Source organism: Phocoena phocoena, chromosome 15 (assembly GCF_963924675.1).
Source record: "Phocoena phocoena chromosome 15, mPhoPho1.1, whole genome shotgun sequence".
NCBI lineage: Eukaryota > Metazoa > Chordata > Mammalia > Artiodactyla > Phocoenidae > Phocoena > Phocoena phocoena.
The window spans coordinates 5,749,989-5,769,483 of NC_089233.1; the positions used below are offsets into that span (position 1 = coordinate 5,749,989).

The 19,495-nt window shown below is 49.1% G+C and overlaps 1 protein-coding gene across 1 annotated transcript in view; it reads right to left on the bottom strand.

Moving 5' to 3' along the window:
* Window positions 1-5,955: 5,955 nt before the first annotated feature.
* Window positions 5,956-19,495, bottom strand: part of SMURF1 (SMAD specific E3 ubiquitin protein ligase 1) — a 108,407-nt gene continuing 94,867 nt past the window's right edge. The window contains exons 13-20 of the mRNA XM_065892336.1: window positions 19,321-19,424; window positions 13,457-13,571; window positions 12,145-12,323; window positions 11,068-11,205; window positions 10,219-10,339; window positions 9,103-9,304; window positions 7,585-7,669; window positions 5,956-6,055 (exon numbers count right to left, since the gene is read on the bottom strand). Coding sequence (XP_065748408.1) covers window positions 5,956-6,055; window positions 7,585-7,669; window positions 9,103-9,304; window positions 10,219-10,339; window positions 11,068-11,205; window positions 12,145-12,323; window positions 13,457-13,571; window positions 19,321-19,424 — 1,044 coding nt within the window. The remainder of the gene's footprint in view (window positions 6,056-7,584; window positions 7,670-9,102; window positions 9,305-10,218; window positions 10,340-11,067; window positions 11,206-12,144; window positions 12,324-13,456; window positions 13,572-19,320; window positions 19,425-19,495) is intronic.

Consider the following 19,495-nt stretch of genomic DNA (forward strand, 5'->3'; position numbering starts at 1 on the left):
TTTGGCAGCATCCTACCATGTTTACTACTGTAGCTTTGCAGTAAATTTTGAAATCAGGAAGTGTGAGACCACCCACCAAATTGTTCTTTTTAAGATTGTCTTGGCCAGTTGGGGACCGCTGTCATTCCATGTGAGTTTTAGGGTGGATTTTTCTCTTTCTGCAAAAGCGTTGTTGGGATTTTTATATAGGTTTGTGTTTGAATCTGTAGATCATTTTGGGTGGTAATGATGTCTTAACATTAGTAAGTCTTCTTACTCATGATCCCAGAGTGTCTTTCCACTTATTTGTGTCTCCTTTCTTTCGCTTTATAGGGTTTTTTTTTAAATTTTTGTATTATTATTTATTTTATTTTTGCTGTGTTGGGTCTTCGTTTCTATGAGAGGGCTTTCTCCAGTTGTGGCAAGCGGGGTTCTCTTCATCATGGTGCACGGGCCTCTCACTATCACGGCCTCTCCTATTGCAGAGCACAGGCTGCAGACGCACAGGCTCGGTAGTTGTGGCTCACGGGCCTAGTTGCTTCGCAGCATGTGGGATTCTCCCACACCAGGGCTCGAACCCGTGTCCCCTGCATTAGCAGGCAGATTCTCAACCACTGCGCCACCACGGAAGCCCCTATAGTTTTATAGTTTCAGTGTACAAGTCTTTTATTTCCTTGGTTAAGTTTATTCCTATTTTATTTTTGATGCTACTATAAATGGAATTGTTTTCTTAATTTCTTTTTCAGATTGTTCATTGTTAGCATTATAGAAACACAGTTGGTTTTTGTTTGTTGATTTTCTATCTTGCAACTTTGCTAAATTCATTTTTTAGTGTTAGCAGTTTTTTGGTTTGTTTTTAGTCAGGAAGAAAACCATTTATTTTAAAATAGTGTTGGCAAAATTTTCCTTTGGAAAAAAACCATTTTAGTTGTTGGATGAACGTGGTAAAAAGTATGAAAAGAGAAACTTCAGTCTAGTTTTTTTTTTTTTTTTTTTTTTTTGCGGTACACGGGCCTCTCACTGTTGTGGCCTCGCCCGTTGCGGAGCACAGGCTCTGGACACGCAGGCTCAGTGGCCATGGCTCACGGGCCTAGCCGCTCCGCAGCATGTCGGATCTTCCCGGACCGGGGCACGAACCCCTGCATCGGCAGGCAGACTCTCAACCACTGCACCACCAGGGAAGCCCCGGTCTAGTTTCTTGAAGGAATGATAAGAACCAAGTAAGAGCTCTCTGAAATGCTTCACTTAAAAAGAGGATCATGGCGGGGGGGGATAGAATAAAAGATGTAAGTTGGGTCTTGAAGAAAAGGTGGGACTTGAGAAACATGGAAAAAGACAGGAGCGAACCAGGAGACAGTCTGCACAGGTGGTAGATACTTCAGGAGGGACCAAGGAGTATTTCGATGGGCACCTGGGCCACCTCTGGCTAATGAACCAGCTAACTGGGATGGAGGGGAGAGGAGAAGGTCAGAACCACGGGTAACGAACACTGGATTATGAGCCACCGTGAGCTGGTGCTGAAGTTTTCACCCATCATTAGAAAAACCAGTGCACCAAAGTGAGGTCTTCATAAAAGACAACCAAAACAATAGTCTTTTATTGTGAAAAGTTTTGATGTTAAATGTCCTTTTTAAATGAAATGTTGGTGATACAGATGATTTTTATCTGGTAAGTATATTTTGCTGGTCTATAAAACAGAAAAGTTTGGGAAATACTAGTCTAAACATCTCATGGCTATATGAGATTCCTTATCACTAAAATAGTGTAAGATATTTTTCACCTGTAGCTTATATTTAATTCCAAAATCTAATGAAGAGTCCCCCCAAAAATGTGTGGGCCTATATCATGTATATGTATAGATAAAAAAGCTTAAATAAAACACCACCAAATAAAATTCAGGACTATTTTTACCCCTATGCTTCATAATTGTAATATGATAAAACAGTTGTGTGCAACACAACCTAGTTGTTATTCTTTTTTATATTTTTGCATAACATGTATTCTTTTTAGTGAATTATCTAGTTACTATATTCATCTTGAACCTACCTGTCTACCTTCAAATATTATACTTCACCTATAATGTAAGAATCTTGCAACTGTAGACTTCCATTTCTACCCCCCATCCTTGGTGCTATTGTTTACATGTTTTGTTTCTATATATGATATTAACTCCACAATACATCATTATTACTTTTGCACTAGACTATGCATTCTTTTTTATTTTATTTTTTAATTTTAGTTTTGGCTGCATTGGGTCTTCGTTGCTGCATGCAGGCTTTCTCTAGTTGTGGCGAGTGGGGTCTCGTCTTCGTTGCAGTGCGCGGGCGTCTCATTGCGGTGGCTTCTCTTGTTGCGGAGCATGGGCTCTAGGCACGAGGGCTTCAGTAGTTGTGGCACGCGGGCTCAGTAGTTGTGGCACAAAAGTTTGGTTTCTCATGGCTGAGCAGTATTCCATTATATTATGTATATTTTATATATATATATGTACCACGTCTTCTTTATCCATTCGTCTGTTGGTGGACACTTAGGTTGCTTCCATATCTTGGCTATTGTAAATAATGCTGCTATGAACATGGGGGTGCATGTATCTTTTCAAATTGGTATTTTTGCTTTTCTGCAGGTATATGCCCAGGAGTGGGATTGCTCTATTTTTAGTTTTTTGAGGACCCTCCACTGTTTTCCAAAGTGTTATCAATCTCTCCTACAATTCTGACTGTAAGTTTGCCCCTTTTCTTTAGAAGACCCTTGCCAGACCACTGACTTCCTGTCTTATGGGATTTAAAAAAAAAAAAAAAAAAAAAAGCTGTTCCACACCGAATATCAGACGCCAAAAATGTAAAGTTGTGAGTTTATTGCATGTGTAACAAAATGAACCTGACCGCCGGGGCCCAGCCTGCTGTACAATCACTGTTTGTTTTGTGTTTCCAGCTGGTTCTATAACCACATTAAATAGAACTAGTATTTCTTTAAATACTTTTGATTTTGACATAAAACAGAACATTTAGTGTACAACTTTCACAAAATAAATCAATCAGCAATAAAAACAGTGGGAAGGATAACAAGGATAGCAGCAATACTTAAAAACAAGACATTACAAAATAAATTAAAAAATACATTATAAAGTGGTTGAGAAACAAAAATAAACAAATTTTTAAAATTCATACTGTGTTTTGGGAAGGCTGCCGTGCGGCACACACCTGGCTGCGGACGGGGGCGGAGGGGCGTTTTCTCGGACAGCTCCGATCGGAGGACCACCTGACCTGCATTTGGACCACGCGGCCCGGCAAGCTCTGGGGCCGCAGTTCCAGGCGCTTCTCCCTGCGGGAGTCAGGAGAGCTCCGCCCACTGTCACCCCGGGGCCGCTCCATTCTCCCCACAGCACTGGCAGAGCGGTGGTTTGCTACATCCCTGAGGGTCAGCTGATGACCGCTGGTGAGGCAAGCCTGGAAGTCGGGCCCTGAAGCATCTGGGCAGAGAGCTGAGGGGACCAGGTGGGTCGCTGGGGTTCCCGAGAAGGGCGACAGATGGCGAGGCTCCCGCAGACCCCAAAACCCACGGCTTGCCACACTATTCTTTGGTGGGGGTGGTCGGGGAGTGTTCCAAAGGCCCAACCCACTGTGGACAGTTACGGTTCTAGGAGCAGTGCCACCGACAGCCCTGTTTGGCAGGAGTGACCTGGAGCTCCGGAAGGTTCTGCTGTGCCAGGCTCCACAACAACCCACGCAGCTGGTGAGGTACCCGCGTCCCAGTACGAAAGCGGAGACCCAGGCCTTGCGGGCAGGTAAGTCGACTTTCCCCAGCAGCCCGTGGAGGAGCCAGGACGTGAGCCTCTGGAGCTTGCCGAGGTGACACCTGACACGTGAGGGTGGCCTGGGGCCGGCAGGGGCACTGCCCACCCCACCCCCCAGCCTCCGCCATCAGCAGGAAGGCAGCTTTAAAGGAGGCAAATGGCACATTCCTGCTTCCAAGTCTTTCCAACCACTAGACCCTTGTTTCCTTCCTAACTTACTGCGGATTTTGGCCGACACCACAGGATAACTGGGTGGGCCTTCCCCCCTCAGTCTTGAGGGCCTCAGTTCCCAGATGGCAGTCTCCTCCTTGCGGTTTAGGTCAATGTTACAGAGGAGACCTGTCTGGCGGGTGAGAGTCGTGGGGGTCTGTCTGTATCATTCATTTCCTCATTCCTCCAGAGGAGGACCCACGGTAGCCAGCTTCCAGGACGCCAGAAGGTATCATGGTAAACGAGACACAGGAGAAGCCCAACGGGCAAGGCGGGACTTCGGAAAGACTCAGCCCGCAGTCCATCCTGGATGTTCTGAACGGATTACATTCTCCTTCTGCAGCCAAGGCATCCTTCCTATTCTAGAACCTCAGCAAGTCACCCAGAAGCACGGCTTTCTCTTGCTCCTGGAACCTCCAGCCAGCGAACTCCGGCCCGCCAAACGTCAGACCACTGGCTGCTTCCCGGTCAAGCCGAAGAACCACAGCAAGGTGCAGAGGGTAAGTAAGTGCGCCTCCAAACCTAGCACCGTCCACAGGCGTTAGTAACAAAAAGAACAGACGGGACAGTCGGCCAGAAAGCTCCTTCCAAACCCACCTCAGACGCACAGCTGGATCCCAGCACTGAACTCGGAACCTTACAACAAAACTTCAACAGTGAAAGGTCTTGCTAATGAATTACCCTGCACTCGCCCCCCCAAACAAAAACCACCACCATACGGGAGAACTTGCTGCCACTGCTGTTTTTCTGCTGAACTTTATCTGAAATCAAACCACTTTGTTAAAATACTTTTTGATCTTCTGTGCAAATTGGGAAATGGTGGTAGAAACCTAGGGTCAAGGCTTGCTTTGGCCTTGCTCGTATCTGGACAAGTGAATGGGGCAGCAGTTGTTAGTGTCACCATCACACGTTGGGGAAGTGGGCTGAACGTGTCACGGTGGAGTGGCCCCTCTCTGCCTTCGGGTTTCCATCCACGACCTACTTCTTGTAAACGAGTAACCTGGGGTGGATTTAGGTCATGGAGGTTATCCGTTCTCTCTCTCCCTTTCAAGCTAGTTTGCACCAAGCCAGCAGCTACAATGATGGAATTTTGTTCTATTAGTTTAGTGCTTTCCACAGAATGGTTTGTTAGCATCCACGTGGCCCAGTCGACGCCCTTCCAAGTACAGGTGGGGGCAGTAGCCACAGCCTGCGCCTGGCTGCGAGCATCTGAAGCTGGGTTTGGGCTGCTTGTTTATAAGCTCTGTTATGTGGTGTTTTCGCTGGGAAAATATTTCAAACTGGATAGATAACGTGGTTAAAGGGACTCTTAAAAGGAAAGATCATTTTTCTTTATGCAAAACAGATTTTTCAGCCAGGAAACCCTGAAAAGAAATAAATACCCAGGCCTCCAGCACAAGCTGCCCCGATTCCCTCACCTTTCCAAAAGGGAAGCACAGTTTTGATGCCAGCTTCCTGCAGTGGCAGAACTCCAATAAGCATTTGTTATACGGTTATTGTTCAGGTAGAAATCACTCTGCTACCCAGAGCAGGCTGCTGAACTTGAAAACCTCAGGTCTGCTTGGAGACAGAAGAGCTAGTCCAGCTACCAGGGCCGAACCCTCAGGCAGCCCCGCTCAGGTCCCTAACTGTGGGTCAAGACTCCCCTAAAGCCCACGGGGCAGTGAGCCTGTCCCCAGCAGCGTTACAGCCGCAGCAGAATATCCTGTGTGGCCGAAGCAGTGCTAAACCTGGCTGCGTTTATTGGATGGGTGATGGAAGGGGTGGGGGGGGTTCTGTCAGGAGGAAAATATGGGTGAGAGCCACCAACTGAAGTCCCCCCGCCCCCTTTGCTCCCCCAACGAGAAGCAGGGGAGACAAGCCTCTCCCTCGGGTGTTCTAGGATTCCAGGGCCTCAGCCGGCTTCGCGGAGGCGCAGAGAGCGGCGCTTGGGGTCTGGTGGCCGTGAGCTAGCATCTGCCGCCTTGGGCTGCATTTCACTCCACAGCAAACCCACAGGTCTCCTCCACTGCTGTCAGCAGCTTCTCATAGAGCTTCTCATATGACTCGTAGGGTGGAATGTCGATCCGGTTAAAGCTGGAACGGGACAGAAAGGTGAGAGACTCACTGCTGGTGCCGCCTGGCCTGAGGACCTGCTCCCAGGACAGGGTCAGGGCCAGGCCACAGCGGAGCCTTTGCGGCCACAAGCACACACATGGTGGGGACAGGGCAGAGAGGACGGGAAAGCGTCTCATCCACCTAGTTCTGGGAGATGGATGAGAGTTTTCCCCTCTCCTTTGGTGCTTTCCTGCTTCTTAGGCAAAGATTTTCAGTCAGTCAACACACAGCAAAACAAATCTTTTAAGATCTTCCAAGTGAGTATGTACTGGTTAGATTAGGACAAAGCTCTCAACTTGTTTTCACTGTTGTTTTGGGGAGAAGTTATTTCTCAGACCAGGAACACCACGTTTGCAGAGCACTGCAGTCCAGGCTGGCTGCAATCAAATCACCACTAACAATTCACTGCCTGTGTATCTAATCCCGTGACTTAGATCTGAGCGCAAAATGGGGCAGTCTGGAGTATTTCCTGCAAAAACAGAAACTGTATCTCAAAAATAATAAAACGTCAGATCCCTGAGAGAGGATTAAACGACCGGGTTAGCATTTCCTCAGGGAAGTTCATTCCCAAAGCTATGCCCAGAAGACACCTTTGTAGACAATATTACCTCATAACAAATCAAACAATGCGAGATTCTGACTGAGAGGACATAGAGTGCCTCTTGAATTACCAGAGGTTAAGTGATTGAGGATGGCTTTTGTCAAGAAGAAATCGGGCTAAAGTGTGTGGGGGCTTTTCAGGGGGCTTAGCACTGGACGTTCTTCACGTCCATTTTACTCAAAGCACTAAACCATTAGAGGACACAGCCTGCTGGGGTGGGAGCAGCCCTGTGCGTTAGCATGCGCCACCCCGGGATGGCCATGCTGGGCGCAGACCCTGGGCCCGGGGAGGGCGCGTCCTCTATCTCAAGGACATGGAAATCCAGTTTGATGTCATGGACGGCGTGGGAACCCACAGCCTTGGTTCCCAACCAAAAACCTCCCATCACATCACCATGCACCCCGGCAACATTTGGAACTGACTCTCGTGGACCAGAGGTGGCTCTCGTCTCCAGAAATGGCTCCCAAAGTGCATGTAAGTGATTTGATTTTAAACCACAAAGGAAATAACCCACTACGGATACTGTTTAAGTGAAAATCAAGGGAGGAAACATTTTTCAATACACAAGGTGCATCTGTCATACGCAGAGTTCTGAGAGGAGACCAGTAACTCCAAACTTAAAACTGCAGTGCTCCCTCCTGACACTGGACACGTGCGTGCGCGCACACACACACACACGCACACGCACACACACACACACACACGCACATGTGCGGCAGGACCCAGCGAGGTGACGACTGGGGCCGGGGAGCGGCTCCAACGTCAGTCACGTCTCCAGACAAAACTGGGTTCACGAAAGAGCCTTGTGCTGACCCTCACGTGCGTGCTGTCCACTGCAGAGTCCAAGTAAGAAAACAGCTCAGAAAAGTCACGCACGGAGACAGGCTCCCAGGGCGCTGGTCCTTACCAGGTGTGGGCCTTGGGCAGGTTGTCTGTGTTCGCGTCGATCAGGTGGATGGTGAACAGCCGCGGCCCTGCGGCGCCTGTAGAGCCTTACAAGACAGCATTCTAGTTAACACGCTTCAGAGGCCGAGGCTGGGCCCTTGTCGCCACCCCGAGGCCCTGGTGCTAGGCGGCCATCCTGCCAGAAGGTCATGGGGCTCACACGGCCACACGAGCCTCTGCCCGCTTTCAGGATGCACCTACCATGACCATTAAGTGACTAACACCAGACATTTTAGAAAATCACAGGAGCAAGGCAGAGCAAAGGCAGGGACCGCTCTCCTCTCACCCGACCACGAGCCTGCTCCAGGGCACTTATCTGAAAGCAAAATCTTTCAATCGCCAGTGATTTTTTTTTTTTTTAACAGAAATGTCTAGCAAGCAGGATATGGAGTCAGGAAACCTCCCCAGGCAGAGGCCCAGTGGCAAAAGAAAGACACAAAGGCTGGGACCAAAGCCCTAGGACGAAAAGTAACTTCTCTCACTCCAAGAGGGAGGAGTCGGCCACAGGGAACGTACACGTGAAATCTATCTGCTCCCACTAAGTTTTAATATATTAAGGTTCTTCACCTTCTGCCGGTTGTCAGGGTTATCAGGTGACAAAACCCCCAAATTTTACAAATCACAGAGCCCTAAAGAGGCCTTCAAGGACTTTCCCAGTTGGCTGTGCTGACCACGAGCCCCTCCAGAGGCTCAGAAGCCTTGTTGTGGACAGCCTCCCACCCCCTCCTCCTCCAGCCCCCAGCTCCAGACCCAGGTGAGCCAGAGACCCAGCCAGAGCCGAAAGGGATGCATGAGAGGACGGGGACCTAACTGGACAGGGGAGCCTCTCAGGCAGGCCCCTTGTACAGATGAGGAAACCAAGGGCCCGGGAGGACCTCTGGAGCTGTGACCCACACGGCAGCGGTGTGCTCTCAGAGACTCAGGACTGCAGTTAGAGAGCTGCTGTCAGAAGGTTCAAAAATTAACCCGTGGTGCATTTTTAAATGGCTTTCTTTCCCCAAAGCCTTGCTCTTTGTACCCCCTCTCTGTCACCAATTCTGTTGAGGGAGGGAAGCGGACGCCCCGGCTCCCCTGGGCCTTCGTGGCTCAGGTCTTTCCAGACCCAGCCCTGTGTGGGCACCAGCCGGCCGGCACCCACCACTGCTGTGTCATGTGGCTCAGAGGCCCTGGGAAAGGTGGTCTGAGGTGGGCGGGGCTCTGTGTGATGGACATGCCCTCCTACATCTTTCCAGATGTTTTCTTTCACCTTGGGCAAAGGATAGTAGAGCCTCGAGCCCTGGGGGCAGCAGAGAGAAGGGCAACCGGAAGGCCATGGCTCATGTGGAAGGAAGAGGGTCTCTCCAGCCCCTTGGCCAGGCAACACCCCTGCAGCGCCGAGTGTCTGTCATGAAGGACCCGAGGCCATGTCGTCTCCTGGCGACGCCCCAGGACGACCGCCCGCGCCCCGGCCCAGCGCCAGCCCCACCACCACGTCAGTCACCTTGCAGCGCCTTGAAGCCCTGGAGGGGGACCCGCGTGGAGCCCGTCACGAACTGCAGCAGCCGGGCCCTCCTCTCCTCGTCGAAGGTCTCCACCGCCTGCCAAAACCACCGGACCACGTTGCTGTCAGCCCCGCAGTGCTTCAGCCGCGTGTTGGACTTCCAGTCGTCCAGGTCGATCTTGTCCAGGCCGCCGATGATCAGCTATGAGGGCGTGAAGGCAGGTCACCTCCCCGACGTACAAACCGACGGGTGCCCAGCTCCCAGGACACGGAGAGCGTTACAAACCACGTCCCGACAAACCGGACACGCGTTCAGACAAGTCGACAGACAGGTACACAGCGGGCCTGAGGCCCATACTCTGTCTGCACCTCCGGGCCGGCTGCCACCCCGAGGACACTGGTGGCTACTCATGTGACGTTTCCTTAGCAGCGTGTGCGTGTGCATATGTGTGCACTGCACTGGGGAGGACGGAGGACCGAAGGACCAGCCACAACGGCTGCACGGGGCCACATGTAAAGTGGGGCCGCCTCCCAGGGATGCGTGGGGCTTGAAGTCTGAGGAGGAGGGAACAGGTCAGGGACGTGCTTGTTGCTGCGACCCGCTCTGGAGCCATCGCTCCCCCCGGGGAGGCACCTCGGGGCCCAGAGCTCTGGCACCGCCCTGGGGCCAGAAAGGCCGGGAACAGCCTGAAAGGCAAGGGCTACTTGGCACCAGAAGCGGATGGGGTGCGCGGGAATTCGGCTTTGTTCACACCCATGAAGAGGGACCAGAAACGACAGTAATACTTGGTTCTGGGCCTAATAACAGCCAGAATCAAACAAAGCAGCTGGTCATGATAACTTCCTCCATCTGAGGTGACCCCACAGGAGGGGCTTAGGAAGCTGTGCTGCTGGGGAGCTTGGGAACGCCGGCAGGATGTCGCAAGAGTTATCCGGATTCCCTGCCGCCAGGCGGGCACCAGGCCTTGGCATCAACTGCTCAGGCCTCCCCGACCCCCCACTCCGCCCCCAGCCCTGCCTCTGCTCTCCTGCAGCCCCGGCGGCCCCTGGGCCTGCGGGGATCGAGCAGCCGAGGAGCTCCCGTCACGCGCCCTGGCTCCGCAGGCGCTCACGCACCTCCAGCTCCTTCTGGTCAAAAGGCTTCAGTAAGTGTTGAGGGATGAGTTCATTAAACCCCTTCTGAAGAGCCAGGAACTGGGCCTCGATTCCCCTCATAAACCTCCAATTTACATATAACCTGAAAGAAAAATTCACACGTCAGAAGCAGTATCAAATGGTTCGTGAACGTCGTTTTTTTCTCCATTAGTTGGTTCTGATATCCGCTGAACTCTGCCCACCATCCTCCCCTAATGGGGAGGAAAACCCCACTGGCGGGCAGTACCCAGCCTAAGAGTCAGGTTAAAACTAAATCAGATGTTCTGATTCTTTGCTTGAAATAGCAGTAGGATGTAACCTGACCTGTTACAGGTGCCGTAATTTAAAAATATGTTTGAAAAGAAAATACAGGGCACAGTGAGAACTACACACCAGTCTGACAGCCTGAGCACAGACATGCCCATGTGTCTAAATTTCCCATGGAAGTCACTAGTCATTTATTTGCCTCAAGAGGTGGGAAAACAGACTATAAAGAGGTGGACTTCCATCACACCAAGCTCAAGGAAGCTTGCCCCAAACTTGAGGGAGGCCTACTCCTCCCTCCTGTGGCTATACCACCTTCACACCCACAATCAGGCGGTCACTGGAAAGCTACCCCTTGGGCTCTGGGGTCATGAATCCCCCTTTAACGGGTCAACCCTGGAGCCCACCGCTGACCCCGCCGGTTTCTGGAAGTCTCTGCCGCTACCATGACTCTGGTCCAAGCGTTCCAACGACCTAAACATGCCCCCCCCCACCCCGTGCCCAGGACAGTCGCAGGCCCCGCCAGTCCCAGCGGCAACCCCCCAGGTGCCCCAGAGCATTACCTACCGGACGTATTCTTTCTTGTTCTCCTCTGTGACAGGGACATTCCTGCCGTTGGGTTTCAGTTCATGCTGAAGAATCCTCCCGAAAGCGTTGTGCTCCACACAGAACGTGTGGTCCAGCACGGGGGTGATGTCGTTCTCTCTGGGAAGTTAGGATAGAAGATGAATGTCACTTAGGCCTCAGCCACCGCGCGGGCGCACATGGAACATTGAATCAACAATCGGTAGGAAGAGGGACCGGCTCCTCCTTTGCAGAAGAGGGGTGACAGTAGTGACACCACCCTGTGACTTCCCGGGACAGAGCCAGCCGACTGCTTTGTACCCTGAGCGGACAGGAGGGAAGCCTCGCCAAGAAAATACGGCGCCCCCTTCTCCAGGCAGCCTTTCCAAGGGCATCAGTCCAAGGAAGCACTTGAAAGTCAGAACTGGCTCCTTCATCTGCCATGTTTCTGGAAACACAGACTGGGAGGTTCTCTATAGCATGAAGGCCCTGCCCCCCGCCCCCCCCCCCCCCCCCCGCAGACCTGCCTTTCAAGCTGGGACACGTGGAAGGAGGTGGACAGAACACAGGACACGATCGAGTCCTCGGCTTGTCCCCCGGTCCCAGAGCCTGGACCTCTCATTCCCGTGAAATCGGTCCTCACGAGGACCCCCAACACCTACGGTGACCATGTAACTGTGCCTGTTGCTTTTAAGAGAGTTTTAGGGTAATCCTAAAACAAAGGCACCTAAATATTTGGGTGATTTTGGATACCTCCTTGGCTGGAGACACCCCAGAGTGTCACAAACCAACCAACCACCAGGCCTGGGGATTAACATTCACAATCATAACTTAAGTCAAGGAAACAGCAAAAGAAACGAGTCCATATGATGAGAAACTGGGCAGACGTTACGCGGAAAATGTCAGCTAAGTATTGTTGTTGAATCTACTTTTATGTTTCTGATAGTTTTTCTATTCTCTGATTTCACACCCATCCCCCAAATACACACCCACGTGCACGCTACACAACACAGATGGATTTGGGGCACGCTAAGACGGATGACGATGGATGCATTTTCAGTTAACCGAGTCAGTACTTACAGAATCCACACTAGGCTCTTATGAAGTTCCGGGTCCACCGACTCCAAGTCAGAAAGCTGGATGGGTTTTCCCAGCAGCTGCTTGTAGAAGGGAACTGTGAAACCCCCGTTTATGTAGTGTCCATGGAACACAGCCAGACCCATGATCCGACCCACAAAATGGAAATAAGACAAGTGGTCCTGTAGGGGGCACCATAGAACATGAATTCGTGAGAAAAATGACCGGCCAAGGCAGATGGGTATCTTGTACTTTCTCCAGGTTTCTTGAATCAGTCACTCACAGGCTGCACTCATGACCCGATGAAAGACGGCTACATAGGAGGTCAAATTTAGCGCATGACTTTTGGAGAGGTCATCCGAAGGATACCTTCTATTATGCCCTTGATTCAAACACCTTCTCAGAATTGCTACCTAATTTGTGGGACCCAGTGCGAACTGAAAATGCAGAACCCCTTATTCAAAAGTTGAGAATATCAACATGGTGATGGCAGAGAATCAACCAACCCTGGTCCCTTCTCAACACAGGGCCCGGTGCTAGCACAGGTTGCCGCCGGCCCCTCCCTCCCACTGCACCGAGAGGAAATAAAGGGCAAAAGGTAATCCCCCTTCTTCCTCTGCCATCCCTCCCCCATCCCACAAAAAAGGAGAAGAGAAAAAATCCCAAGGGAGTTGAGGCAGGGACACAGGAAAATAACTGTGAACAACCCCAGTAAGAGAACCACTTTAAAACCAGCGCTGTTCTGGTTTGTAACCAGGGAACCTCCTGTTTCTACTTTTAGGTTGGAATTATACTCAGAGTTAGCTCCCATGTTGGTAAAAGGTCCTGTCACATCGACTGCTCGTCAGGGGCCACGTGCAGGATGCGGCCCCATGTCAGAGCCCTCCTCTTACCCGCTGGCCACCCTCGGACCAGTTACACACACACACCGCCTATTTCCTCATCTCTCTGACAAGCAGCTAAGAGCATCAGCACCGGTGGCCAAAAAGGCCAATTATGGGAATATTCCCATTTCGACTGGGAGGAGGATGTACCTCGTAACCCACTTCTCAGAATGACACCATCAACAAATACAGCCGTCAAGCCAGAGTTCCCCTGAAACGACGTACTCACTGACTCACTGATAACCAGTCACTGAAGATACGGGATTGAAACCATCCATCTTAATCCAGCTCTCACTCTACCTTGCAATGTTTTATTTACCATAGACTTTGAGTAAGTCTACAATGAATCAACCAAGAATTGAGATTGAAACTGGAAATCCCTTTAAGAAATTCTCCAACGAAGTCTCCGACCTCTATTCATTAATACTTACAGGGTTGATGGAAGAATCGGGATTGATTTGCAACATGTAAATGTTGTCCGTGGAATACTGGAAGAGTCCATAATACGGATTCAACATCTCATGGCACAATAAGTAAAGCCACTCCCTAGAAACAACAACAACAAGACATTTTAAGACTTCCTAGTTTCAGATCTTAACAAAAGGACTGATTCACCATGTCCTAGAAAGCCAAACTGGTAAGGCTGCCTGGCTCTGAGAGGATGTGATTTGTGCCGATTGGGCAAATAAGCTTAATGAAGTAAAAAAAATTGCTTCTGGTGGTGTCAGAAATGGATTTTCTGGCCAAAAGTCCAGTAACTCTGAAGCTGAGAAAGAACTGTGGTTGCCTGGAATCAGTACCAGCTCGGAGGCACCGTGTGCTCCGCAGTCTGTCAGCTTTCCTGCACCCCAGCTAAGGTTTTCTCTGCTACTTTGCAGAGATCAAGATCTCAGGTGACGATGTTAACAATGTGGTAAAAACCAGCAAAAGTGCAACAGAAAGCTGTCAAAAATGCGTGTGCACATACACGAAACAGAAAAAATATATATGCAGAGCGTAAAGAAAGACAGGAAGGATTTATACTAACATGTTGACAGTAGGTAACTGGAGAATTTGCATTCTGGGCGTCTAATTTTTTTTCACTTCTTTCTAGTTTTTAGATTTCTGATGGTATCATGTTATTAATGTTTCAATAAGGAGAAAACATTTCCCAGTCTGGGGAGACAGGGATTATTTAAGAACGACTTTTGTCCTCATAATTTTCTGTCCTGTTGAATTCTTATTTTTTGCCATAAGCATTATCACTTTTACAATTTAAAGGACTAGTTTAAAATCTTAAAATGTTAATTCTAAGAGTTTAAAAATCTGGATAGGGTACATAAAATGGATTGTTTTCTGAATTCCTTTGTGTTTGAATTATTTCATTATAAAAAAGCCCCAAATCAAAACCAATCAAACAAAAAAAAAGCACTCTAAACAGAACCCGTATGACTCAGCTGCTGTGGCCAGATTGTGATAAGCCCGGGTATGGGGGTCTATACAACACTGTGTAGCCTTTTATTCTTTCTACTCAAAACTCCTTTAAATGGACGAATCTTATTAAGATAGCTGCCCCAAGTTTTACTCTGGAATTTCTTACTCCTTCAAACAGAAAAGACAGAATTGAGAAAATACGAAAAGGATAATAAGCACAAGTGCAAATCATCTGTCTGAGAAAATTGTGAAAATACACACAAAATGATTACACCAACACAAAGCTGTGTATCCAACTCAAAAGAACAGGAAGGAACTACCAGAAGAGATGAGACAGACACCAAATCTTATGAAGCCTCTTTACTAGGAAGGCAGAATTTCCCAGCTCTCGTGCTTTGATTTATCCCCAAGTTTTGGAGTTTGGATTTACGAAGAATTGTTTTCATAAATGCCAAGGACCTGCCACTGTCTAGACAGGAAGTGATTAAAATACAAGCAAACATCCTGACCGAGCTGTGGACAAGGTACAGAGCACGAGGTATGTTCTGGAAGTGGTCAGGGAAGAGCTAACTACACAGGCAGAAGAGGGAGAGAAAGGAAAAGGTTCAGAGCCAAACACTGAGGAGATAAGCATAGACTGATTCCCATCGACCAACATAAGGGACACAGACACACACGTATGTGTAACATACATGTAACTGACATCTCTCCTCAGCCCTACACGACAGGTGTGAGCCACTCAGCCACGAGGAAGACTCAGCTGAAACAACGTGAGATCAGACTGGAGGCAGAAAAGAAAAGCAGGGCTTCTCAGCTCTTCCCTCCGTAGCATCATGTTAATCACAGGAGCTTCACAAAGACTTGATAACCACGGAAAATGCAGAGGACAGCGACCTCCTAACCAGACCAAACCTAACCCAGCTATTCACGTGCGCGCCTAGGAACCTATAACCCCAGCTGTACCTGGGAGCAACCGTAAAGTAAAACAGTTCAGGATACTGACTCTTGAGATATCTCGAGACTACAAAGGAAAAGGTAGAGAAGAGAAAATGGAAGTAGTTTGATTTGAATTTAGGACAAATATGAATGAGGAAGTAGGAAGAGTCTCCCTGAAAAGGGGGACGGAAAACCTAAACCCCTAGTCAGGAAACGGAATTCGTGTTTTCAAGGGCAAACAGAAGTTACATTCGCCAGAAGAAAGATGGTTCCTAGAATCAATATTGAGAAGATCAAGGAAGAAACTTGGAACAACCTGGAAAGGAAAAGCATTTCCCATGGAGAGGCAGTACCAGTGCAAGCGCGCTATCAGGAAGGCCGGGATTTTCTGCATCCCTCATCCCAGACGGAGTCAAGATCACCTGAGAGCACAGCGATGGGAAGAGGCTGGAGGACTGATTCTGTTCTGGGGCCCAAGGGCGCATCGTGGCTTTTGTAATTATTTACTTTTGGCTGCTGAAAAAAATCCCAATTCCACCCAGAAACCTGGTGAGACCCCCTATAATGCTTCTCAGAACCTAATTTTGCTGGTGCTGACTGCTGCAGTGCTGAGAATCCACTTGTGTTTTCTAAATTGTGAGGGTACGAGGCTCTCCTGTCCCCTGGCCCCCAAGGCCGGGCCACTATCACACGTCCGCTCGGGAACGAGGCCCCTTGGCAGCATCTGCCAGCGGTGTGGTCACTTGTGCAATGTTATGATTTATGTCTGGACCTCGTCAGGTTGAGGACTCCTTTGCACGGGGGGAGGGGGGGTGAAGGGGTCAGGGGACACGTTGCTTTGCTCACTCCAGTCTGCGGTGGAGTCTCAATGCTTACTGGTTAATGAATAAATACAGAAAATACTCCCTCTGAGGGCCCGAGGGTGCACTGGCTCCGGCGGGGAGGGGGCGCATGCAGCACAGAGGGAGGCTGTGAGGACCACCCGCATCTGAGCCACAGGGACTGGGTGGGCAGTTCAGTGAGGCAGGAAAGAACAGGGAGCAGTTGGGGGGAGGGGCAACCCGAAATGTTGAACTGTTAGGTTTAAGAGGCTAAATACCCAAGCACAGATGAGAGGCAACTGGTAAACAAGTCTGGAGCTGAAGGAGGGGCGAGAAGGGGCGGCCAGGAGGCTCCAGGGCTACGCTCGGATGCCCGCAATGTCCAGTGGGAAGGAGGAGGGGGACGCACGGCAGAGGAGCCTGAGAGGGAGATTAGAGGGAAACCAGGTGCCCTGGAAACCAAGTGGCAAAGGTGTTTCGAGAAGCAGGGGGCCACCGACTACAACGAGTCCTGCTGACAGACCAAGACTGAGTCGTCATCACTGGGTTTGGTGAGACGCAGGTCAGGCGGGGGCCTCGACACAAAGGGCTTCAGAGGGCAGAGAGATCTGCTCAGAATGCGTTCAAGAGAAAACGAGGATGTGGAAGCGGGAATTGGGATCACACAACTCTTCTGAGGGGTTTTGCTACAAAGAGAACAGAGGAACAGGGCGATGACTGAGCTATGCATTCTTGAACGCATCTCTGTCTTTCCTGGAGTTTCTAATTGTTTTTCTTTTTCTTGTGCTTTCTTTGCCTTTATTGCCTCCTTTATTGTAGCTTCAACAGGAAGGGGACATAGTATCTAGGAAAGGTTGGGGGGCGGCATGTTTGTTTCTTTTAAGAAGGGGAGTTGCCGTAGCACATTTGTATGACCCAAGAGAAAGGGACATTTTGATGAAAAGAAATAGATGTGAAATAACAGGAGAAGTACAAGGGCCTGGGATGCACTGTGCCAGGGGCAGGATTGCTCTTATACAGGGACATGCATGTGCCACGCAGGGCCACGGCAGGGAAGTCTGACCATACGAGTACAGACAACGGCAGACTCAATATCTAGTGGTGACGGTGAGGAAAGACCCTTCAGATTGCTTCCGTTTCCTCAGTTAAATAGGAAGCAAAGTCAGCAGCTAAGAGTGAGGATGGGCGGAAGTGACGCCAGAGATCTGAGAAAGAGAACTACGGGGGAACTGAAGTAGGTGCTGAACCCTCCTCGCGGCCGGTGGCCATCGATGCAGAGAAAGGCCAGCAGCATGGAAGCGTGTTCGCCTCCAGCCACATTCAGCCGCTCAGGCAATGCTCAGAGCAGCCTGAGGAGGGGATCTTCAGAGCTGGGGTTTTGCCAGGTAAGCACAGCAAACGGAAAGAGAGGCAAGGAAGTTATGAGGGGGCATAAGGGAGCGATTATGATGGTGGATTACGGGTAAGGAGGAAGTGAAGACAGGAGGGGCGTGAAAAACAGAGAAAAGGTGGTGGAACCTATGGATGATGGGTGGCCATGGATGGGGTCAAATAAATGAGACGTGCCCAAAGCCACACTGTTCTCTGACAGTGACTCTGGGTGCTGAGAAGCAGCGGAGCAGTGTCTTCAGAGTTCTGAATGAGAACTGTTTTCCTTCTAGAAGCCTATAAAGAGCTAAACTACCAGTCAAACTGTAGATTATAAGACATTTTCAGACTCACGATCTTGGAAAATCCCCCTCCCCCCCCCACACACCCCTTCTAAGAAAGCTACTTGAGGATACAGTCCAGTAACATAATGGAGTAAGCCAAGAAAGAGGAAGCCATAGGACCCGTACAACAATGGCTCTAGGCCAAGAAAGCAGTGAAGTCCCATGAAGACAACTGCAGCAGGTCCAGAGAATCAACAGTCAGTCTGGACAGAGTCTCCACAAGAGAGATACATGGAGCAAAGGGGGTGGGTGAGGATGGCCAAAGGTGAAGTTTAATGGGGCAACAGAGACAAGACCTGGTTCTAAGAAAAGAAGAAAGAAGAAGAAATTCTTGGGAAAATTAAAATTTGTTCGAAAGGATAAACTAAATGATAGAATACCACTTAATCCCTCAATGAACAATATTTACATTGTCATAATAATATAAAACAATGTACTGATTTTTCAATTCCTATAAATAATAGGTAGACAAGCACAAGAGACTGACTTAATTTTGGTGACAGAACAAAATGTAAATCTTCAACCTTGACAATATACAAGCGATACTACAGATGACAGAATGCAAGAGGTAAGAGGTGAAAGGAATGCTGGAATGCTGAAGGGAAAGTCAGGAGTATTCGTATCCTTTTCGTATGAAAAAGAGAGGTCAAGAGATAATGCCTCTAGCTGACCATGAAGAAATAATGGTGAAAAAACATTATGTAAAGTTACAAAGACAATGATAGAAGAACTAAAAATACTGATATTACAAAACTGAGGAGTATTAAATTAGATCCTCACCACAACCATTACCTGGTCTATCTGTGCCTATGACCATACCTCATAAAATCAGTAGATAACATCAGAACTTGATCGAGTTGGTGATCTAGATGGTTGGTTATATTAGAAGAAACAGTTTAAAGAGCAGAAGAACAGTTGTCTCAAAGGTGAAAAGAGGTAAGACAGGAAACAGAATATAATCATGAAAAGCTACTATCTTTAAAATCATTTGCATGAACTATTTTGACCAAAATCTCATTTTACAAAACTTGTTTGACACAAATGCAACGTATATGCCTTCCTCCCACCCCTGAAAGTCCTCTAGTGAGAGAAGCAAGGCTGCCTCCGTGTTAACTTCGGGTTCAGTTGGGCCATATGGAGAAGGGAGTAAGGGTAGAAGTTTAATAATTCATACTTTCTAAGAAGGAAAGTGATGGTGAAGCGCACGCGCGTTCTGATGGGTCATGGCAAGATGCTAGCGTGGCACACGCTCTTAGGAATTCTTTTTCTAAGAACGCTCTCTGATGGCAACACCTGAAGTCCTGACTGCTCCAAGACCAGCACCAGAAAGGGGCAAACGACTTCTCTGCAAATATTTGCTCACAGGTGCGCTCAAATCCACGCAGCAGGGAGGGGGGTACGCGAGCCTCTCACCTCGCCACCCCGCCATAGTCCAAACCTTCTTCTCCTCGGAATTTCACCATCAGTCGCTTTTTCAAGTCTTTTGGTCGCATCTTCATTATCTGGCGATAAGACTCCTGCACATCAAAATTACAGTTTCAGGGAGAAGACCTAATCTTATTTTTAAAGTTATAAAATGATGAAAGGT